At 43.4% G+C, this 25,208-nt stretch overlaps 1 protein-coding gene across 2 annotated transcripts in view; it reads left to right on the forward strand.

The window, feature by feature from the left end:
• Positions 1 to 25,208, forward strand: part of LOC148035522 (NOL1/NOP2/sun family protein / antitermination NusB domain-containing protein) — a 139,654-nt gene that overhangs the window by 56,351 nt on the left and 58,095 nt on the right. For both annotated transcript variants that reach the window (XM_087677476.1, XM_087677475.1), the window contains exons 6-9: positions 17,611 to 17,697; positions 19,159 to 19,250; positions 20,479 to 20,539; positions 20,628 to 20,687. In XM_087677476.1, coding sequence (XP_087533602.1) covers positions 17,611 to 17,697; positions 19,159 to 19,250; positions 20,479 to 20,539; positions 20,628 to 20,687 — 300 coding nt within the window. The remainder of the gene's footprint in view (positions 1 to 17,610; positions 17,698 to 19,158; positions 19,251 to 20,478; positions 20,540 to 20,627; positions 20,688 to 25,208) is intronic.

The following is a 25,208-nucleotide window of genomic DNA, read 5'->3' on the forward strand; positions in this document are numbered from 1 at the left end:
GCCATATGTTGATTGTGGAAAATCTCCCATTGAAGATCCACTCATGTATATTAATACAAGAAGGGGTTATTATAAGAAAAAAATTGGTAACTCATCTTTTTCCTTTTCTTCTTTCAATTTTGCTTCTCAAAGTTAGAATGAGTATGCCATATGGTGTATCTTCTTCATTGCATATCACATCATCATCTTTATGTCAATTTCTATCCATTGATTAAAATCAATTTAATGTGTTATCATTTCAAAATCCAGCGATCCCATCCACTTCTTTTGTTGCATCACCATTACCTTTCACACCATTCACCTTTCCCTATCAGATGCTTCATGGCATCGTACACACCACACCAAGGGGTTTTTCAAATATAGGCACAACCTTTAGGACCTCTACACCTTCCGTCTCCGGTAGTGCTCATGCATATTTGGGGGAGGCTTAGCCTCCATCCTATGCACCTTTGGGTTACACCCAACATGGGGTCTCCAACCTTGCTTACCACAATTTGCCTCCATGGCAATTTCCAGTGGGCCTTTTGGTTATGCTATTGACCACTACAGAAACAATGTATGCAAGATCGGGCCTAGTATGAATCAACCAAAATTTTCCTACAACAAATCTATAGGTGTGCTCATCGAAGGGCTGACCTAGGAAATACGTAGATAGGTGGGCAGTGGGATCAAGTGGCATGGACACATGACACGTCTGATCAGTACAATATTGGTCCACTAAAACTGAAGGGCGTATTTATATTGAGACACAAAAATACTATTCCTAGATTGAACAACCTCCATTCCCAAGAAATACGATTGACCAAGGTCAGTCATCTTAAATGTGGAACAGAGAGAGACCCACATGTACCTATCCTATTTGCACGAGAACTCTCAAACTGTATGCAACTTCAGTACACCTAAAATGTCACATTGAATTACTTGTATGCGTGTGTTGAGATATGTTCAGTGTACTTTTTCTTATGGTTTGACATATGGTCATGTTTTACTTTTGTAGGGGTATACTGATTTGAACTGGGCTGGAAATCCCAACACCTCTTGATCTCACTGTGGCTACATGTTTTCTTTGGGCACGGTTCCCATTTTATGGTCCAGCTGTAAGCAAGAAATGGTGGTTGCTTCCACAACTGAGGCAAAGTATCGAGCCCTCTTTAATGACATCATAGAGGCTGTCTACTTGAGGGGACTACTAGTTGTTTTACACTTCTTGTGTGGCTCTCCGACTGTGATTTGCTACGACAACTAGAGTGCCATAGCACTTGTTGGTAACCTGATCATCACACCACGGGTGTAGCATGTTGGAGTCCACTTCTTCTTCACTAGAGAGCAAGTTGATCTAGACACCATACACCTAGAGTCTGTGCCAGCATCAAACACTTTTACATAAATTTTGACGAAGGCGGTTTTGCAATACTTGCTACCCAATTTGTAGAATGCTAAATGCTAATGAATGAATAATTGAGTATGAAGATGAAGATGATACAATCAGTGGGCCTTGAACCTCTATGTCTCTAGACCCGGGGCAGAGTTGGCTGAAGGAGTGGGTGTTGGAGTGCGTTGCACTTGAATGAGTCCCGAAAATGGAGCAGCGGTCTTTGAAGATGTCTGAGTGTAGGTGTCCAGATGGCTGAAAAGGCAGATCAGAATGATTATGCCAACTGTCCAAAACAGGCTGGGCAGCAGCAGGGCAGCCTGCCACACAAGAAAGCACAGATGTCCAGCAGCTGTATGTGTCCTCCGGTGACGAAAATGCAGGGTGGAATCAAAGGTGACAGCAGCTGGTGTCTCTTCCACAGCAGGTTGGCCTGATATAGCAGCAAATACAGCTAAGGATGACGTCCGCAGCTGCTGGAGTACTCTGGTCAGCTGATGACAGCAGTGCCTCCCCCCATCAACATCAACATGTGGTGGTGAGAGGGGGTGCTTATCTAATGGTGAGAGGGGGAAGTATCCTTCTCTTCGCTTACAAGATCTTGGTCATGTACTTTGAAGTATCCTTCTCTTCACTTACAAGATCTTGGTCTTTGTACTAACTCATTCATACCTTTGTATCATCATCTGTTTGCATCTTCATGATCATGCTTGTAAAAGAGTGCTTAGGCAAGTGAACAATTCATCTATGAGGGCATTGCTCAAGTGGTACCATTGCATTGTGCATAGCATTTGGTTTGAGCATAACACTTTGCATAACCCCTTGCATCACACATGCATTGGCATTGTGTTACTGTGAAATGGAATGACTTGGGGCATCCTGTTTTCTCACATGTACCTGCTGCATCTCCTGTCCAAAGAAGAAGAGTGAGATTCACATCCAGCTACAAACCTTTGAAACGAATGGGCTTTAAGGTAGCTCAAGGAAGCTTGTAACTCAATCTCATGAGAGGAAGCCTCCATGCGAGTCCGAGTGTGAAGCCAACATGCAGTGTTAACAGGGATATGAGTGTTGAACTATTCAAGTCTTCGGTCTGAGCAAAGCAATAGGTTATATAAGGGTTAGTCCTGAATTGAAACGTAAGCAATAAGTATCATTACCTCATGAGACCATAGAACATGCATATCTCTACTTCAATGAAAGTGCTTGTATGGTTTTGTATATTTTGTCTTATTTTTGAGGTATTCTGGCTACCAATAATTAGGCATGCTAGAGATGTAGGATAGTGAAAGTAGAAATGTGTAGTGGAAGAGAGAATACATGCTTGAACATGCCTTGCTAGAATGGAAGGATATGCAAGTGGAGGAATGGTAGGGTCTTGATCAATGTCATTGATCTCTGAAATGAGTGAGGAGGGACACTCCACAATCTGTTGGTTTGGTGGGTTGGGAAAGTGGGCTCAATCGCTTCTTGCTGTGTATTTGATATAGATGGCATCTCGGAAGAGAAGTGAAGGTCACGTCTAGTGTATCCTCAAGGGAGACAAGGAACGTGTGAGAATCAAAGTCCATGGAAGGTTTAGTGTGAAACTAGCCTTCCTTCTTGGAAAGGGTGGTGAAATCCTAATCAAACACTTCATTAGAGCAATTAGCAAATTCACAAAATTGAAATGCACACTTTACCTTAACAATCTTGGACATTGGACACCTTGTTGGTCTCAAATTGGTGCCCCTTTCGGTATTCCTTTATCTTGTATTGCAATTGGATGGAGTACAACTAAGATTTGTTAATCTCCTCCATTGATCCCAAAGCCCCTTGCTGCCGTAAATGATAAGTTAGCCTTTTGGGCAATTTGCCTCTTGATCTTCACCGAGGACTTGTATCAATTGGACCCTTGACTCGCCAAATGCTACCCCAAATCAAATGGGATGGGCTGGCATTTGAAATCCCTAGCCATTCCTTGAATTCTAGGTGCTGATTTCAATATACTATGCCTCCAATTGCTGGCACGAGTCCCAAGGCGGCTTCTAAACCTTGATTTTTGTTGCGAATTAGTGTTTACAGCAGAAATTTCTTTGCTATTCACCAAATTTGGCTGAGAACTCCTTCAAATGGTTAAGATTTGCTGAGATAGGCTGGAGAAAGTGAGAGAATGTTGAGGAGAGAGAAATTTCTAAGTTTTCAGGCGGGAAACCCCAAAAAAATTGATTGTTGTCTGCTCTTATCAGCCCCAAATGTTGTCAAACTGCTGTTGTTTGCATTAAATGCTGTCATGTGTATATGTAGGCATCATAAATGCTGTTGCCTACATCTCCAAGGTCTCCTGCACTAGTTGGCAGCCACCTGAACGTCTCCACAGCAACAAATTCTGATCAATAGCTTCTCCTCTCTCTTTTTTTTTTTTCGTAAAAGGTAATTGTATTAATTACGAAAAAAATACAAGATTACTTGATTACAAGATACATGACGACAATCTAAGTCATCATGTGAAGAGATTCTAAGTGCTACAAGTTACAACGTCATGGCAAAGATGCAGAGGAAATTGCCCTATGCCAGGGACGTAAGTCCTCCCTAGAGAGCAAATTAGAATGCCGAAGAAGATCCAACTGCCAATACAAGAGGCCCTTAAGCCTGGCAATATGCCGCTGAATATTATAGGCGGAGTAAAAAAGGAAAGCATTCCGGACGGTCCAGTTATGCCAGCAGCTCCAATATCGAAGAAAATGATACACGAGCTTCATATGTGGCTGTGCAGGAGCGGGGTATTTGGGCTGCCCGAAAACCCAATCAAAGGGGCGCAGGGTGGGACCAACCACTCCTTGCCAAACAGCCGACATAAATAACCAGACTTTCTTTGCGAGGGGGCAGGAAATAAATCGGTGGCGGGCGGATTCCACAGCAGTGGTGCAAAAGAAACAGTGGCCATTGGAGATTCGTCGCTTGGAGAGAGCCGAAGCAAGCGGAAGACCACCAACCATCATTCTCCAAAGAAAAACTTTACATTTGAAGGGTGTCTTGTTCAACCAGCCCGCCATCACAGTTTCCCTCCACCATGACCGGGATTTACGTAATCCCCATAAAGCATTCGCTTTGGTGACGAGCCATTGATGATCTTTAATCAGAATATGATACACTTGGTTAGCAGAAGCTTTGCTTAAGGTCAGCCGGCCTTGTAGGTCCCAATCTTGCCAGGGATGAACCGAAGCAAGGGCAGGAAAGGGTTGTCTGCTCTGGAGCACCCTCAAAAGTTGTTCCCATAAAGGCCTGTAACCACGAGGGATCCTGAAAAGCCGCCTGGCTGTACGAAAAGATATAAGCACATTGCGACTGGCAAGGGTGGCATCCGCAACTGAAGACAAACCCAAACGGGCCATCCGGTTGAATTGTGGTCTGAGGTCCTGTTTACCGTCCCATGCAAGTAAACGGGAAACTGCCAGCAACTCCAATTGAAAAGAGTCAGCAGCTAAGCGATCCTCCGCTGGATGCCACTGGGCCTTCTGGAGGACGTGTTTCCAGGAACACACCAAATGAGTGAGCAGCAACGAAGAAGAGCTGGAGAACCGCGAATCAGCATTAAGAACATGCCACCAAGAACTCCGGATCTGAGTATTGCCATGTTGAAGCCCCTGGCCCTCAAGGAAATAACGGGCTATATCGACCCATGGATGATGATCCGAGCACATGGCGCGGAAAAGCGACCAACGGAGTGCCTGCATGTGAGTTTGAGCATCTAAAATAGCTCCGCCACCCATGCGTTTAGGAGTGCACGCATGCGACCAAGAGATCCAGGAAATACCTGCGTGCAATGAGTCTTTCTTCCATAGCATGAAACGAATGGACTGAGTAAGAGCATTGAGAGTCGTAGTAGTCCAGGGCAACAATGGTAAGAAATATGTGAGCATTGGCAACATAATAGTCTGGGCCACTTTGAGACGAACATGGAAAGGCCAGGCTTGAGATTTCCAATACATAAACTTAGCCACCATTTTCTGAGAAATCCACTGCAGCAGCTGCTTTGGGGGAACATCAACACCCAAAGGGTACCCAAGGTGCCTGACAATGGAGCCACGAGGAACAACCAGACCCTGCCAGTCCAAGGACTGCAAATCCGACTCCGTGCAGCTGAGAATGGCTGATTTGAGGGCGTTAATGCGAAGGCCGGACGCCTGACCAAAGAGGGCCCAAACATCCAATGCTCTTCGAAGGTTATCCCTGTCTGCACGCAAGATCATAAAAGTATCATCCGCCAGGGATTGGCCAATGAAGTGCTGTCCTGTAGGAAGCGACAGTCCTGCCAACTGAGAAGAGGTTGCCATATGAGATAACATCGAAAGAACTGGATGTGTGGCAAGGGCAAAAAATAGAGGGCTCAAAGGGCATCCTTGTCTGACAGAGCGGGCAAGGACAAATGGCTCAGTAACACCTCCGTTCAGCATGACCCGCGAAGACGCTGCAGCGCTAATAGTGTATATGAGACTAGACATCCGCGGACCAAAGCCCATAGCAGACATAAGTTCAGCAACGAGAGACCAGTCTAGATAGTCAAAAGCCTTTTCCAGGTCCAGTTGAATCAGTACGACCTCCTGATTGGAATGCCTGGCATAATCAATTGCCAGTTGAGCATTCAATACATTGTGTAGGATATTTCGGCCCTGAATAAAACCATACTGTAGAGGGTGCACAATGGTCGGGAGATGCTTATGGAGCCGATTCGCCATTACTTTGGAAAAGATTTTGTACATTGAACCCATCAAAGAAATTGGGCGCCACTGTGTCAACTTAGATGGCGAAGGAGCTTTTGGAAGCAGTTTAATGAGGCCTTCTTTCCATGAGGAAGGCATGATCCCCGTTTCCCACACCTGCTGGAACAAAGCCTGCAAAGGTTTCACCAGTTGGGTAGCAAAAGCTTCAAAGAACTCATTAGTGAGACCATCCCAACCCGGGCTTTTATCCTTAGGTAAGTGTAACAATACGTCCATAACCTTTGTCTCAGAAATATCGGACTCCATAGTAGTTTGCATGTCCTGGGGAAGCTGATTGCGGACCAGGTCATAAAAAGCCGAACGGGCCTGAGTAATTTGGGCCGAAGGGGGAGAGGTGGAACCGAGAAGGTCATGGAAATAATTCCTGCACATATGCACAATAGTCTGCGGATCCAGGATAAGGTGGCCTTCTGCATCCTCGAGTCTGGTCATATTTTCTCGAGCAGGAGAGGCATGGAGCACTCGAAAGAACTTATGGGTCTGACATGCACTATCTTGCAAAGTTTCTGTCAGATGTTGCAGTTTGGCCTGCTGATATGATTTTAACTGGAATGCTTTAATAAGATCAGCCACCCGCATGTCTAGTGCAAGCAGAAATGCATCATCCGGAGTGTCGACCAGCAGAGAACGAACCAAAGCCAGCAGATCCTCTGCTGCCTTGCGACGCTGCCGACAAAGAGAGGCATGATAAATCCCATACTGCCGAGCAACCCGTTGCACATTAGAGAGCAATCTTTCAAAAGACGCAGTGCCCTGAGAAGGGAAGTCCAACACAAATCTGTCAATCAATTGCTGCATATAGCCCTGAAAGAGTGCATGCTTCAAGTAAGATGAGTTGAAGCGCAAAGGGAGTCGGTCCAGAAATCGCTTGAAAGGTGCAATGGGTTGTGCAAGCAGCTCAAGCTGCAGAGGGAAATGGTCTGACAAAGCATATTGCTGCAACACTTTAATGTCGAGCATCTCGGGAAGAAAGTCATCATTCTACATGATATACATACGATCCAGTCGCGACCATGTTGTTGCATACTGAGCCGAATGGAAAGTAAACCCTGTAGAAGACGGGTGTAGCCAGGACCAGAGATCTTACTTAAGAACAGAAAGAGCCAACTCATGCCACATACGACTTTCAGGCGCGTCCATCACCGAATGCTCCGATGTGGACTGGGAAGAATCCACACACATATTAAAATCCCCCATGAAGAAGCCTCGTCTGCCAAGTGACAAGGAGGTCTGCAAAGTCTGCCAAAGCTCCCGACGAGATAACGAATCATTCGGAGCATAGAGGCCAAGTAACCATAAGATTTCCCCTTCGAATAAAATTTCAATCACCAAAAAGCGGCCATGAACATCATTTTTAATAAGCATAGGCTGATATTTGTCATGTACAATCATGAGCACTCCCGAATAATGCATGGTCTGTGTCCCTGCATAGAACAGTCGAAAGCCATTGCAATCCACTACTTTTCCGGCTTCACCGTGACTCTTGTGCTTAACAACGCACAGGACATCCCACTGATTTTCATGCAATACCGTCCACATGGCATGTTGCTTGTGGCGAGAACAAATTCCTCGCACATTCCACGTGGCTATTTTCATGTGTAATTAAAACCAAATCAGGTACGAGGCACAACTTGCCTTGATTTGACCTTGTCAGCAAGAATGTCCAGGACTCCCTCGTCCAAGAAATCCGCCAACACAGCAAAAGAGTTCTGAGGACCAGATTTGGAAGTAGACGGCATATCTGCTGGCTTGGGGTTGAAACGGGGGTAACGACGGTCCCATGGGGTAATGACATTACCTCTGGTATCAAATGCCAGCTTAGCAGGGGGACCCTTTGGACGATCTGAATACATTTTTCTGGCGGGTTGATGACGGGGGGCAGAGGAAACCATAGCAGGAGCAGCGTGCTCAGAAGACAACATTTCCTTCCTGCGCGTATATGTACGCATGGAATCTTGTGAGGGAGTAGACACAGTATTTTCCATGCCAACAACAACCCTATTGCCTTTTTTTGCACGTACTTCCACCCAATCAGTGGCACGGGAATCCAGACCCGAAACCTGTTGTTTACCTTTGGCCAGAACTTGGGGCTGGTGGATAGCATCCAGCGACGGGGCATCTCACACCATATCTTCCGTGGGCGGCGCAGCATGGCCAGCATCGGAGGTATGTTGCTGTTTCGGGCATTCAGCCATGAAATGCCCCAACTGTCCACAGGAAAAGCAATGCCCTGCAAAATTGCCCCATTTCAATCTAAAGTGTAACGGATGCATGCCCGAACAATTAAGGCGCAACCAAGCAGGCCTTTTTCTTGCAGTGTCCCATAGCATACACAAGCGGTTGCGATTCACTGTCCGGAGACTGGGAGGGACGAGAACAGTGCCCACCGCGGCCATAGCATCCTTCAACAGTGGCCAATAAACAGCCGGGCAATTTTCCACTTCCACCCATACAGGGCATTCACGTTGCAGCAGACGCTGAAAATCTGCCATTGGGCGCCATGGAACCACATGAACCAACCGGCGTTCAAAAAATAAAGGCAGTTTAGACAGGAGAGCAGCACGATGCGTCTCTGATTTTAACAGAACCTCAAAAAACCCCCGGGAGCCAACAAAAATCTCTTCAACACATTCCCCTTGTAGCAGACTGTGCAGCCACTGGCGAATACGGGAAAGCAGCGGGATTCGACCAGTGAAGAAGAGTATCACAGCGCGATCATAAAATACTGAAAAGAAGCGCAGGACAGTTTTTGGGTCAACGGTGGCGTCCAGAACATCGTCAGGCGCTGAGTCGGAAAAGGCTTCCTGATTATGTTGAACATAATCGCCAAGCAACGTGTTGGCAAATTCCAGTAAATGCTCCCAGTCAACATCCTGGGAGTCCGCAGGATCCGAAGCAACCTGAGCATAGGAACGATCCTGAGGAACACCTATCTCTTCCGGAGTATGCTTGGTACGTTTACCCGTAGGCTGAATGTCGGGACCCGGGAGCATCTCTTCGTTGCACGGAACTATGTCCTCAGGTTCCTCGGCATCAGAATCCGGGCCAAGTGCTGCCACTGTTTGGTCTATGAAATCCAGATCCAAACCAGCCATCATATGACAATTTGATCGTGAAAGAGGACTGACCCTGTCTTTCTCCCGCTCTCTCTCTCGCCCGCTGGTCTGTACAGATGTGCTGTCCAGGGGTGTACTTTGCAAAGACAGCTAATAAAAGCTGAGCTGTACGAGGAAGAAGGCTAGCAGGCAACGGCAGGGCTGAACCGTCAGCCACAGACTCGCTGCGAAGCAGGGGCGACAAGAGATCGGACACGCAGCCGAGGGCGACGGAGCTTGCAGATGGGGCCTGCAGACGAGGGCGACGGGGCTCAGGCGGCGGGGCCTGCAGACGAGGGCGGGGCCTGCAGACGGGGCCTGCAGACGCAGGCGGCGGGGCCTGCAGACGAGGGCGACGGGGCGCAGGCGGTGGCGAGGGCGAACAGGTAAGAGCAGGGTTTCGCAGGCGCTGACGAACGAGGGCAGGCGATGGCGAACAGGGAGGTCGCGCAGGCGATGGCGATGGCGACAGGGAGGTCGCGGCTGTCAACCAGTCGGCAGCGCAGGGCACGCAGTCGCCATCCGGCCTCTCTCTCTCTCTCTACTGACTTCCCTTCCTCTATCTCTACCTATCTTACCTCCCCCTCTCTCTATCTTACCACCTCCTCTAGAGTCTACCTCTTGACCCTTCTCGAAAGTCTCAGCTTCTCCTCTCTCTCTCTCTCTCTCTCCCCTCCCCCCCCCCCCCCCCAGCGTGCATACATTGAATGAGTCTCTCCAGCCCCCAAACAGCCTTCTCCCCCATTGCATGGGCATTTTTGCCAAGTGGCAGCCCTCTAATCCCATTTTCCAGCAATTTTTAGTCATTTAATTTAATTTTTAGAATTAATTAACTCTTTAAATTGATTTCAGCTCTTTTGAGCCTGCCCAAAATTAGATGTGTCCATCCACAATTTAATTGGCTAGGCCATTTGCAATCCCAAGTGGTCCCTAGCCTTAATTGAACCTTGGACAAGCACATATTAGTTAGTTAGTACCTAGTCCCTAGTGTCACCACTGACACTTATTGGCCAATTAATTGTCCTAGGGCCAAATCAACACCCAAAACCCGGCTAGCATAACTTGTCATAGCTTTTACTTTTGATACCTACTACTTCCTCGGGGTCTTTGGCTTGTTACCGTGAAATAACTGCTATGTGTATCACGTGTGCCTTACAACATTGCACATTTGATTATTAAATTAATCAAATGTTTCTAGCAAAAGCAAAGCATCTCATAAATATCAGGTCCCCGTGACATTGTATGTAATGGGATATATACTAAGGGGGTGGTCTTGAAGCTATGTGACCAACGTATTGATAGTGATCAGTGTAGATACCTTGCTAGTGTGGATAAGTTATAGATGAAGGAGGATGACTCCCTCTTGGCCGTGGAGCAGGTGCAAAATTTCCCTCTCCTAATGAAATTGAGTTCCCAAGTGGGGAGGTCAAGTCTTAGGCATAGATTGCCCTTGGCTATTGAATGACACTCATTATTAAAATGTTCAGAATTTTGGTAATATTGATAGTGCCTATTTTTCTTGGGGACATTTTGATAACTTGATTTCAATTTTTTTTTTTTTTTGGGAGGGGCAAGCTGCTTTGCTCCTCACCACCCGAGTGGGTCTTGTTATTGTTTTTTCCACTTTCTTCCTTCCTTCCCCTTTTGTTTGGTGGAAGTCAAGGCTCCCTTTGAATATGACAGATGGGATTTTGTGTGAACTTGATCAAACAACCTTGCAAAGGCTGACATTCAAAATCATAGAAGGTGGGTAACTGGGGATGTGAGATAACTTGTTGGTCGGGGATGATCGTGAGTTGCATAGTGGTCTACTAGATGTGTCCAACACTCAAATGTAAAATCGAAGTCATGAAGTTAGGAGTGAAACTTGGGCCTTGCATTAGTTCAAAAAAGGCCATGACATTTCTACTCTTCCAAGAGTAGACTTCCTTAGATGAGAATATCGACTGTCAAGTTGGGATTCTTGCTTTGAATGAGTTTCCATAAGCCTTGAGAGTCCAAGACATACTACATTAGTTTGGACCAAGTTGTAAAATTAGACTCGTTGAAATGAGTCTTGTCCATAAATGCATTCATGGCTGATACAGATGCATGGATGGATGTGGGAGGAGTAATAAGTGGATGGCATAGAATAAAGCAGTGAGTGGCTAGGTGCTACATGTGGTACACAACTGCTTGACATGGTGGCTCTAGTTGCTTGCCCCAAGCGAGATGACTGACCAGTGTTGTGTGGCACTCCAATGGTGTGGCCTCTCTATGTCCTTAGTAGTTGGTTGAAGAGAAGTGTTTGCCTCAACTTCTCTTCAATCGCGGCGGGGTCAATCCAATGAAGTAGCACCATCAAACTTTCTTTAGCAAGGAGAGTTTCTCCTTGTAAAATGGGGTATATCACTTCGTGTTGAGCATTCTCAAGGTCATGTACTAGTCAAGTGAAGCACCTCATTGAGTATTTTATTTGGTTAGGATGAGACAAGAGCCTAACAAGGGAAAATGTATATTACGACGTTATTATCCACCCTAAATCTTGAGGTGATTTGAGGGTCATTGATATAGATTGCCACAACAGAACCTTAGTGGTTAAGCTCATTGTTAGGGGTTTTCTTCCAAGCGAGAAGCCTTGGAAGAATCTATTGCTATGGAGATTAGAGTCCACAATGCCTGCACTCGGAGGATTGTGGCAGCCTAGCATTCATTGGATCTTTCAAGAGATCAATGCCAAGGATCTCAGGAGAAGATTTGAGATCGGGCTTTCAACCGCTATTATTGGACCTTGGAGATTTGTAGGCTGCAAAGAAAACATTTAAAATGTACAAACACAACTAACACACAATGAACTCAGACAAGAACACAAATGAAGACATTTAGATGTCATTTAGAAAGGGAGGCTCCCTTGCATCTCTTCTCTTCTTATTTATTGCAAAGGCCATGAGTTTTTGTGAGAGATAGAGCTGCTTGCATTTGAGGCATTAGACTAATGGTCCTAGAGTTTGAGGAGTTATTGAATGTAGAGTTTGTGGACGACACAGTTGTTTACTTGGATGAGGCTGAGGAAAACTTTAGGATCTTTGTAGTTGCAATAAAGGTTTTTTGCAAAGACAGTTCTCTAAAGTAATGTCTATCCCCACATAATATCCAAGATATCTAAAACAAACCTTCCTTTCATGGATGGGTAGTAAGCCCTGGATTACAACTTAGTTACAACAGCAATGTTTATCACAAAACTAAGAAATGTAAGTTAACTCACAATCTTGGACAATGGACACCTTGTTGGCCCAAAACTAGCGTCCCTTTTGGTATTTCTTTAACTTAATTGAAGAAGAAGTTGATATACAATTAGAATTTCCCAATCCCTTTCGGTATTCCAACTCCTCTTATTACTGTCCAAAATGACTAGCAAGTCTTCAATCTGATTTGCCCCTTGATTAGGGCAGTCAATTGGCATTCACCACTTTGATGGAGATGGAAAATCTCCTAAATTCATTGATTTGCTGGTCCCTCCACTTGAATTTGATTGAAAATTGCTTTAGCCTTGTTGATCAGGGTAGTCAATTGGTGTTCACCGCTTTGATGGAGATGGAAAATCCCCAACTTCTTTGATTTGCTGGTCCCTCCACTTGAATTTGATTGAAAACAGCTTCAGCCTTGCTGAATCTAAGTCTTGGAGCTTCCAATTTTTGGCACGCTTCGCGAGCTAAACTCTAATTTCTGATGTAGATTAGGGTTTATAGCAAAGAAATCTGAAATTTCTTAGCCTCTAGTGATTTCAATGCTGTAATCTTCGGAGCAAGGTTGTAGAGAGGTTAGGAGATGAGAGAGAATGCCGAGGAGAGAGAAAATTCAGACTTTCTTTGTGAAGAATTGAAGAAAATCAGTCATTTACTGCTGCTGCTCTATCTCAACAGCCTGGAGATGCTGTTGCTTGCTGTTGGAAACCCTCTCCTTGTTGTCGCTTGCAATAAATGTTGTTGCTTGCAGTTTGGAGTCCCAGGAGCTGTTGCTTGCAGCCAACTTGCTCTTTCGTGCTGGAAAATGGAGGAAAAATAGTCCCAATCAACTCCAACAGCTCCCCACGATTCCCCATAGCAGAATGGCTATGTTTTTTCTCTTCTTCAGCCTCCCACTAGCCTTCATGGGTTAGTTTGCCAAATGGTAGTCTTTCCAAATGGTTTTTTCAGCCTTACCCATAATTAGATTAGATATTAATATTAAGTCTTTAAATATTGAAAAGTAATATAGTAAATTTTTTGGTGCAAAAAAAAAAAAAAGATTGGCCAATAATTAAATTGGCTAGGTAACTTCCATTCCCGAGTGTCTTTGTGCCATCTTTGACCATTAGATTGGCGTTAGGTACCATTAAATGGCACTTCTCTAGTGTCACCAACTAGGCTAACAACTAGCACCACATACCACCAAGTACTTGTGTAGCATAACTTATAGCAACTTTTGCCTTTGACATCTTGTGATTTCCTCGGGTCTCGGGCTTCTAAATTTACTCTAACCCCAACTACGCCTCACATACGCAACATTTACTCAACCATGTGATTAAAAATTAAACCACATGTTAAGTGAGGTTTCAAAAATACATGTCCTCATGACAATATCTCACTCAAGTTTTGCGAGGAACCCAAGTGGAGTCTTATGGGGTCTCTAGTTCAAATGTCTAGTGTCTTACACCCAAAAAACATGGTAATGAGAACATTAAAAGCTTTGCTAGAAATCTCCATAAACACCAAAAGCTTTGCTGAAATTCTCCATCTTTGCTACAAAGGCCTTGAAGATGCCTTGGTCCCCATCCAAGTATACCATTGTGTAACATGCGAACACCACATTAAGAAACTTATCAAACTCTGAAATGGGATGCCTAATCCTTTAGATACCTATAGATCTCTTTGTCAACAATCTCATGGCTTTGCGACAAATATGAAAACGACAAGGCCAAGCAAGCAGCTTTTTCTTGCTGATCTCTGAATGTTGAATCTCTCTTCTATAGCCTCATTAATAATAACTTGACTATGGGCTGAAGAATAGCGAGGTGTAACTCCCTTGACCCCGAGATCTTGATTTTTGGATTAGGCAAGAGCGAAGAATCTCAAAAAGGTGAAGATGTCGGCAAGGATGTTGTGCTTCCAATCAAAGCCTGTCCAAGTGGGATGGATGATGTTGGAGTATCAAATGGGACAATTTGGGGCTGGTCAGCTTTGCAAGAATCTTATACAGAGTTCCAAGCAAGGTGATTGAGCTCTAGTGTGTGATCTTTAATCTAAGAAGATCGCAATCTTTCAAGAAGAAAGTCGTATGTGAATCATCATTTGCACTTACCTAAAGGCAAGGGGACATAGGTGCCTTCACAAGCTCCTCCTCTCTGAAAGGAACCAGCAAATGCTTGCTCATCTTCTTAGTGACATTGTCTGTCTATCTTCTCTCATAGCCGAAGGTATGGTCATGGATCCTAGCAAGCTTGTATAGTTATATGTATCCACTCATCCAACCTCTGGAGGGCCTTGTGCTGTGGATCCATCGGCTCTCCTAAGTCTCTGCAATCTTCATTTAGAATGTTTGGATCCATAGAGTGGATGAAATATCTATTCTCCATTGTACTTATCTTTGCTTGAGAAACATGCATCTCTCAGCCACACATCTACACCCTAGACGTCTCTTCCCACTTTGTAGTGCAGCCAATGATGCTGTAGCAGTCCTCTCCATCTCTAGAGGGTCCTGTCTCCTCAGAGGCCACTCTCTAAAAAAATAACTGATCTCTTGCAGACACACATCCAAATCTCTAGCTGTCGGGTCCAGTGTGAATGATCTAGGTCCCCAAATCTTTCTGATGGGACTTCTCTGAGATCATTGTCATAATACAGGTGGTTGGGGATCTTGACACTAGTAGCTGTTGAGCTAAAACATGCATTACTTGCTGATAAGCCTCTTAAACAACCCAAAACACACTAAAAAATGCTCTTTTAGAATAAAAACCCTAAAACGGGGAGCAGCTCAAGAGAGTTTAGTGGAAACCCTAATTTTTGGGGTGCCCTTCCACATGTATAAATAGACAGGCTGCCCCCATTCAGCCTCATTCCGTCTGTGTAGGTTACTCACTCCACATGCATATTTAAGCCATCAGCCTCCTCCCACGTGGCTGTCTAGCCCTCGAGACTGCTACCACTCCATCCGTGTTTGCTCCTGCTACTGGTGCCTTCATCCATGCTAACGTCAGCTGCTGGCGACATCACCATCTGCTGCGATCCGATCATCCAGTCTCATCACCAGCCACATCAGACACTGTTTCAGCTTGCTGTATACAGTGCTGTACACAGCAGACTGTGCACAATTTCCAGCCTTTGATCGGTGGTACACTGCTGTGTTTACCAATTTCCAGCCTCCAGAATGCTGCGTTTTGGTGACCAGCCTATTGCCATTCACTATTCAGCACTCCTACACTCCGACTGGTGGTCACAGACTTGGGATCCGTCTTCAGTGGACATCACACTCCGACATTGCTCTGCCCTTGAGCACACTGTACACTCTTACATTCATTTACAGCTTCCATTCACTTCAGAGTTGTGTTCTCTCTCTCCCTTCTTCTGTTTGTGTTTGAGTTTTTTGAGTTTTGCGTTTAGGGTTTGATTTTGCGTCTAGGGTTTGAGTTTTGCCCTCTATGTCTATGTCTGTCTCTTTGTGTTTCTGTCGTGGTCGTACACTCTGTGTGTCCTCAGTGCAAACCCTAGTATTTTTCTTCACAGTAGGGGGTCCAACTTTTTAGAGTAGAACTGGCTTGACTGTTGAATGATCCGAGAGAGTTGTGAATGATATCCACTAGGCAACCTCTATCACAAGCCCAATCACCCACATAAAACTTGTTCACCCGTGGAGAAGATCGTAGCTCATGCTGCACTATCTATTCGTGAAAATTGTAGAGAGCCAGTGGATGTGCCTAACTCCATTGTGAAGTGAGGATCCTTTTCCCTTGATCTAGAAGAGGAACTCTTCTAAGGCTGCCTTCAATCTTCTAAAGATCTTTGTCCATAGGCCTCTCCTATCCTCCAAGGCCTCCACCATATTGAGACTGTGTCAGGGTGGTCCAAAATTGCCTCCTATCTTGGTGACCATTTGGGCATAAGTGGTCAGCAATCCAATGAGTGCATCATCCACTCTCTTAGAGACCCAAACAGCCCTTCCTAGGACCAGGATGTCCCAATCCTGCATTGCCCGAGTCCATTGGTCTCATAACTTAAAGTTCGCAAGAGTTAATACAAGTTTGCTTTTTGGCTAAGTTGCTTTGTCTACCATCAAGTTTATGAGAGATATGCACACGTTTTTATGTATTCCTTGCTTTGTGGAGTATGCCAGAAAATTTGGCATAACTGGGTTTGCTCAAGGTGATAGCAGAAGATCTTGCTTCTGAAGGTTCTACCAGAGGCTCATAGTCTTCTCTTTTTGTCTGTTGCTGAGCTTTGAGGTGCAGGCAGCTTTGTAAAGTATTAGCCCCGCTCCTTGGGCTCTCTTGAATACACAATGTAATTGACAGATTTTTGCAAAAAAATGTGAGTTTGAGCACATGAGGAGAGGAGAGATGGCCTTCTTCGTACTACGGATTCTTGCACCTTCCTTTGCTTGAAGCCCCATATGGTTTCACATTATAGACTGCCTCATTTGCTGTCTACTCACCCTTGTCTTTCTTATTTTTGCAGTATTCTTGGATTATTGAGGTCCTATACATGGATTATTTTTGTAACTTCACCTCTGGAAGATTTTCAGAGGTTTTCATGAATAGATTTTCTCTTCTTTAGGGAAGAATTTTCCTGAGTTACTAGTAGAAATTTCTCTCTGAAAAAAAAAGGTTTGAGGATTTGTGATAGTAGTATGTCGATCATAGAAAAAAGTATGAACAATATAGTTTCTATTTTCCTTCTGAGAATAATGACTACGGTAAGATATTGTAGAACACTTGTGAAAGAAGAATGAGAATCCGGAATAGACTTCTTTCAGGATGGCTCCTCTCTAGGGACAAGGCTTTGAGAATGACTTGACTGGTGGTTTGTAATGCCAAACCATGTGCCTAGTTGCTGTTATAATCAGTCACAAAGAAAATGATGAATTTGTATTAAGATGGTCCTTTATGGCAAGTGTACTAGCTATTTTTCAAGGAAACATGGGGTGCCAACTTAAGAAGCATTTTTGGTTTGTCCATATTAAATCAATTGGCAATCCTTCCCAAGGAAATGGAATCTTGGTTTTCCCGAATGAGCATGTTTATTACCAATTCCAGTTTACAATCCTATTTTCATAACCAGATTCTCCTGCATAATTTCTCTATGCTTCTGTTGAAGAAGTCATTGGGTTTATCATCAAACTTGACTTTTGTTCTTATTACTGCATGCAGAAAGCTGGAACACTAACAATGCCAAATAAGGAAGGGGATGCTCGTGCTCAAGCTCGAGCACTTGCAATACTTCATTCACATCCAGTGGTATTGTTCAAGTTGCTCACCTAAAAATTTTCATACAAATGGTTGGCCTCAAGTTTTCCCCCTGCAGATGGTTTCCAACATTGATCATACTAAGTCATTGTCATGTGGACTGCTTTTTATGGATTGAAATTGTTTGTGAGCAGATTGATAATAGAAGTAAACTATCAAAGTTTTGTTGTTTCAATGCAGACAATAAAGTTTTTCACAATTAATATTTTGTAGATTTCTTCTCTTCTGTTGAGGCATTCTTCAGTTTCACGTACCAAGGTGCCCTTTGTCAGGCTGTAGGAGAGAGAGGATCTTTCAGAAACTGCAAGGTTGACTTGTTCCCCACATTGTTGCTTTTAAACCTCAAATATGTTGCATTTGGTCTGGCTATATACATTCTGAGGTAATGTTGCAAAAGTGACCTTGGGGTGATCTATTTTTGGGACAGGTTCAATCTTTGGGTTCTTTAGTTGAAACCCAGATTATCTTTACAGTTTCACAATGAATCGTTCCTGGTGCTCAATCACATATTGGTTGCATTAGAATCATTACTTTTCCCAATTCTTAACAAACACCCCAGAAAAAATATTTTTGACTGAAAAAAAATTGAAGCCCTGTATATGACATTGATGATACATTAAAGATATAAAAGAAAGCCTTACTGAAGGACCACATGAATAGCCAATCAGGTTGTTTAGGTTGCCAAACCAAGTTTTCACACTTTGCTTAATGTTACCTTGTTCCTATCTTTGGGAATGGGATAGTGAGGTTTCAAACAAGACAAAAAGGCATGCATGTGGCACACATGTTAGAACATGTACCGTTACTTAAGCCTCAAATCTATCACAAGTCTACGAAGATGTGCAAGACGTTTATTAATTCTCGGGCAGCTATGCTGCTGTTTTATGCTTGGCAGTAGCTCTTATGACTTGAGTTCCACTGGAGAAACTTGGTCTCCTTTACCTATAACGGGTGAAATCAATATTCTAAAAGCAGTCCTCACTAATTTCATTCCTATTGGGAATGTTACCTACCAATTTCTGTGCCTTGAGGTCATAGATTTCCCAAAGGTACTTGTGTATGCTGAAACTCAATAAAGAGTTGGTTGCTCGCGCTATGTTGGTCCACCCTGCCCCAAACCACTAAGGACCCGCACAATGCAGGGGAGGGGGTCTTGAGATTTTGAACCCCATCCCCCTTGCATTGTGTGAGTCCACCCTACCCCAAACCGCTAAGGACCCCCACAACACAAGGGGGAGCCTGGAGATTTTGAAAACCCCCCTCCCCCTCGTGTTGTCTAGGCCGCTGTTTACCAAGCATGCTTTCAAGCTCTTTCTAGAGCTTAAATAAAAAAAATAAAATTGCTTTATGGCTTTATATGTTTGTGATTGAAGAAAATTTGATTAGACAGTTATATTTATTATCAGAGAATAGCTCATTTCCATTTTAACATACGATTTTTTTGGCTTAAAGTGGATAGTTAGGCGCTGGCTATCACGATATGGTGAAGAAGAGACAACCCAGCTAATGAAATGGAACAATATGCCACCAACCTATGCCTTAAGGTGACTTTTGCATAATGTGAATTCTGGTCATAGATTGTACTTAAACTTTTTAAGCTGATCGACTGTTTAAGGCTTTACATTGTTGTGATGAGAGAGAGATTATGTGGTTTTTGGACATTTCATTATAGAACAATTAGCATATTTGCCCAGACAATGAAAGTTTGGACCTGTAAGTTTTGAGATTTCTTGTTGTTGAAAGTTGGCATAGAGGAGAAATGTTATACCCTTCACACAAAATTCAGGAGATTTTACATCACGAAGCTAAGTAAAAATGAAACATTAATAGGGCAATGTGCGGATGATTCAGATGATAGCCCCCATGCTTACGAGGAATAAAATTCCATATGTGGAAATTATCATAGCCTTCCTAGAATGAACGGAGGATCTGCATCAGAAAGAAAACCATTTAAAGTGCAGGGGTACTTGTAGTGGCAGCTGACATTGAGTTTGGGGATGTCAAGCAAGCTCTATCAGAGGTAAAAACAGTGCAAATCATCAACAATAGAGTCTGCGGATGACTATCAGGAATTATATGGATGATGCAAATGGTCATACCAATGACCATGAAGAACAGGTTGCACGTATAGTTCCTTACTGTTTTAGCTTCTCTTAAACCAATTGAAATAGCTGGTTACTAATTGATCCAGAAATGGGAGCCACAACTTCTGCCCTGCTATTCCTTTATCTTACAGGTTTAGTTGAAGACCCTGAATTGAATCTGTTTGGATTCTAGGGAGAATGTTTGGGAGGAAGGGTTCAGCCAAAGGATGCTAACTTTAGCAAGGATTTTGTAGGTTGAGTAAAGCAAAGTAATGGGGCACCATCTCAGATATCCAAAAGATCACCTCAAATCCTGAGGATTGAAGCCCAAATATAAGGAGAGAAACTCAGTTTGAATGGTCTTAGCTGTGACTTGCACCGGGTCTGATTTTGGAGCTGATTAGCTTTTGTGATTTGGAATCCAAGATTACTCTCTTAAGGTCATTGTTATTGAATGCTGTTCAATTGTTGTGAAGATGCAGGCAGTAGAGCTATTAAATCAATTTGAAGGTTCATATCAAGTCCTTTGCTATTATCTTTGTATATTTGGAGACTATGACATTCATAAACGGTCCAGTTGTTAGAGCCCAATTATGATAATTGCTGATGTATTCTTGCTTGTAGTCTTAAATCATGCATGTAAATGCATACACTACTGTGACACTGCATGTGATACTTTTGTGGGCAGAGCAAACAGTGCAAAAAACATCTCTAGGAAAAGGCTTATTGAAAAGATTGCTGAGCTGGAGGTATAATATGCCTGAAAGCTAGCTTGACCTATACCTTGTAGAGAAATATGTTAAGTAATCTCAGATACTAAGGTGCTCAAATTTGCAGGTAGCATGTGAGCCTTCATGTGTTTTGGATGATTTTGTTCGAATCACAACTGGCATGCAGGTATTTCTTTGGAACATCTAAGTGATTATGTTTGCTCATCTAATATATATATTATTATATGAACGGCTTGCTTATTCACTATCCTAGGTGCTTGCTTCTGCAATTGTAACAGTAAGTTTTATGTGTTTTTTTGTTCAAGTGTAATACAGGTGCAACATAATATCAACATTCTGGAATCTTGGTTAAAACTTTTGGTCAATCTTAGTAGATTAATAGTTGCAAGGAAGCATGTAAAGATATTGGCATGTGTTGCATTCTAGGAGCTCAACATCGGCCGTTTGACGCACCCTTATTCTTTTAAGGGTTTTTGACACACGAAGCCATGGCTCTCTCTCACCTAGCTGACTCACATGCAAGACGACATTCTAAGCTCCACACTTGAGGACCCAATTAGTGTATGGTTTTATTGTGCCGTGCAAGTCTCAGGATGATAGGTCATCCAAGCAAGCTTAGGTTGTCTTGCCCTTGATGTGCCTTGAGATTGTGTTGTAGGGGAAAGAGCTAGGGGGGTTAGAAGTGGAGCCGGGCAACCAATGCCACCGGATGCACCTAACTTGAGGACCCCTAGGTGCAGTGATTGTGCCATGTGCCCATCTAAGTTGGAGCTTTTTCTCTCTTTTTCTTTTTAAAATTTTTTTGGTAGAGACCACCACATATGGCGCGTGTGACGATCCATCTAATTCGTCATAGCCAGGCTTGATGTCAGGTTCGTATAACCCTTTTGAGTTGTATGAGCCAAAACCCTCTCATGTGTCTTTTTTTGTTGTGTAGGATTTGGATGATTTTCAATATATTAACTTTAATAGAGGAGGCTCTTGAAGCAGATACCCTTCGTCAGGTATATCTTTACCATCTATTTCATTTGAGCAAGTAAACCATACTTCTCAACTTCCTCCCATCCCACAACTATCTTCTCCATATTCTAATCTACTCACATTCTCCTTCCAAAACCTAGGATTACACTCCACATCCGCTCAAAGAATACTAGTGGTTGGATGTTCCATCTTCCCTCCTAGCACTTTCTCATTCCCCATCTCCCCATCTAACTACCCTCTAGTCACTCCATCTCTTGGTGCATCGTTAGGGGGAATATCACCCTTTAACATTGTGCCTTTCACATATCTCCACTTTACCACCTCTTTGCACTTTGGGACAATTGTGATGGGCATCCCTCTCACTATCCCCAGACACTCACAATCTCCTCACACGACCTTTCAAATGCTAGGATATCCATCCTCTACTTATGGACTATCGTCACACATCCCTTGGGTCACTCCTACGCAAGGATTTCCATCCTTTGCTCCACATGTGTCTATCCCTCCACCCTGGGCTCCTCATGCAGTTACCATGCGCATACCCAGTACACCCATGTCCACATTTGGAACCATTGTGTACACTTCTCCCGTGTATGGTGGATACTTTGGGATTGCTTTTTCCAAGTGTACTCCACTTCTCTACCTTATCCCCCTATCCACCCTATCCCCATTACACACCTTCTCTATCTCCTAGAACTACCACTTGTTGCAATAGCCAAGAATGCCTTCACAGATAAGGCTCGTTTTAACATGTTGAATGTCACCACTTGGTTGAACTTCATGCAACAAGTGCTTGAATCTCAGGTACTTTGGGATCTCGTTGTTAGTATTGAGTATATGCCGGCAGACCCTTGATTAGCTTACCTTGATCACATTTGTCAATGGAGTGTCCGCAATGCCATGGCGAATTGTAGAGGCGAGCTCACGCTCAACTTTCGAGACCCATGGACCGCTTATTGTTCAAGCGTTTCAAGTGAGCACCTATGGCTATCTCTCATCTAGCCGACGTGCCTTTGATCCTACAGGGGTGTAGTGAGCTTACCTCGATGCCGGAATGAGTTGCCTCCTCTCTCAAGCACATCGGTAGCTCCACGATTCGTGATGCAAGCTCAAGTATCCTCAAGCCCCATTCTCCATAGCCGCTCGCGAGACGAGAGAAGAGAAGAGAAGAGAAGAAGAAGAGAGGGGATAATGGAGAGCTTCATCTCTAAGTTCCCTCATCCTCACACACTCACTGCCTTACTCCCTTACACTCCCTCTCTCAAGCACACTCAAGCAAGCAAGAAGGAGAGAAGAAGATGAGTCCACTTTTGCCACACACCAAAGAATGAGCTCCTAATTTATTTTTCAACTTTATATACAAAACCCTAAATTCCTTTTTGGCGGTCATCTTCTTATCCCCTTTTTTACATGGACGGCCGTGGCCTAGGCCCTTTTTTCCATTGTCCTATCTTCCTAGTTTCCTTCCTACCGTCCATCTACCTTTACAATATGCACAGGAGGGAGCCTGACGCTCTTTTACAAAAAGTTTTAGGGGCGCCTTGCATTTAAAAATGTGCTTTTGCCTTTGACTTAGTTTTTGAGGCCGCCCTTGCGCTTTCGGCCATTTCCCTTCCTGCTTCTTCCGTTGTATCTGATTTCCTTCTCGGCCACCTCTTTCAGATCTTGACTTATCCATTTTTTTTACTTTTTCTGCTTTTTTCTTGCGCTGAGGTTAACACCAATATTGAGTTAATGGAGGGGTTGCTTCCAATGTTTCACTCTCAGTTACAACATTTTCCCCTCGCATATGAGTGTTGCAGTCATCTCATTGATTGCTATGTGGCACGAGATCACACTGAATGCATCAATCTCGATTTTGAGCTTTAGGAGTTTTCCATATAGGAGCAGAATGCTTGTGGAATTTGCCACTACTGGCTCCCCGAAATTGGACGAAACGATCAAGTCATGTTCTTGAACAAGTTGCCTGACAAATATTTCCATTTTATCCATAGCAGTCAAAAATGTTAGAAACGTTTAGAAATGAAATGTCGAAAACTTGTTTGATAAGTTTCTTTCAAGAAGGGGTAAAATAAAAAACACGGGTTTTTTTATATGGGGATTTTTAATAGTTTTGATTGTGGAAAGAGGTTCTAAACCTCTATGGAGCTCTCTCTTAAACAAAGAATGGCTAATTGAGCTTGAGTGATAATAGAGTCAATTGAGAACAATACATTATACGTTACATATCCATGATCGAGTATTGACTTGTCACTTATATCAGAGTTAGTCTTTGGACAAGCTATACTATGGTTTAGAACTTAAACATTATGATTCATACATATCATACAAAGAAAATTGAAATTAACATGTAGATCAGACTGAGTCAAGTTGCAACATCATGATTCTCATTTCAAACAAATTGACAAAATGTTGTTATTCAAAATCTTGAGCCCTCACGAGTCATTGCATATCGTCATTATCATGTTTAACATTGCCCATTAGTTTTTGTCAAAAAAACCATGTTTTGGGTTTCAATTCACTAAAAAAATAAAAAAAGTTAAAAACGCCCACGTTTTTTACTCTAAAAAACGTTTCATACTTTAAGAAACGTTTCGTAAGTTTCAAATTCAAAGAAACGTGTTTCTTAGCTGCTATGATTTTATCCAACACATTATCTAACTACTTAGATCACTGACCTTCTATGAGTTTGAGTGCGAGTTCTTGTGTTACGCGAAGCTGTACGATCAAGTCTACAAGAAGTCTTCCATGCACATCCTTTCAGAGAGGCACGGGTTGTTTGTCTCTTATTCAGGAGGGAAAAACCAACAGTGGCAAGAATTTGCAGGATGTAAAGGCAAGCCAAAACAAGGGTGACACCTCTTTGTCCGATGGAACCAAAGAAACACGACCCCTTTGTCAACAAATTCCTAAGAAAAATAGGTTTTGCACACATTGTTAGAGGTTGGGCCATGTGGATGAGGAGTATCGTATCAAGGCCCAAGGTCTTCCACCTAGAAAACCATAGTAGATTGTTGTGATTGCCTTCACTCTCGTTGGTCTATCCAGTGAGGCTACACCTCCCATTGCTGCACTCTCTACTCCATTCACCCTATTGGCTATTGGACAGCCTCAACAACCTATATCGTTCACTACTCTTGAAGGATTAGCTGATTGGTCTACTAGTGGCTTGCACTTTATGCACCCCATTTCTAGGGTATCCACTGTACCTTCTAGGACCACTTTTCCACCTTGTCATATACAATGGTGGCCACATGTCATGAGGACATGTATTTTTGAAACCTCACTTAACATGTGGATTAAGTAAATGTTGCACATGTGAGTTGCAACTGGGGTTAAAGTACATTTACGAGCTCAAGACTCCAGAAAATCACGGGATGCCAAAGACAAAAGTTGCTATAAGTTATGTTACACAGGTACTTGGAGGTATCTCGTGTCAATTGTTGGCCTAGGTCATTCATTTGGCCATAAGTGTCAGTTGGTGACACTAGAGAAGTGGCGTTTAATGGTACCTTACGTCAATCTGTGGTCAAAGATGGCACAAAGACACTCGCAAATGGAAGTTGCCTTGCCAATTTAATTATTGGCTAGTCAGATTATTTTTCAGGGCACCGAATTAATTATTGGATTAATTTTCAGTATTTAAAGACTGAAAATTAATATTTAATTATGGATAATGCTGGAAAAACCATTTGGGAAGGTTGCC

The sequence above is a fragment of the Lygodium microphyllum genome, chromosome 5, assembly GCF_053477565.2.
Source record: "Lygodium microphyllum isolate KBCC chromosome 5, Lygodium_microphyllum_v1.1.10, whole genome shotgun sequence".
Taxonomy (NCBI): domain Eukaryota; kingdom Viridiplantae; phylum Streptophyta; class Polypodiopsida; order Schizaeales; family Lygodiaceae; genus Lygodium; species Lygodium microphyllum.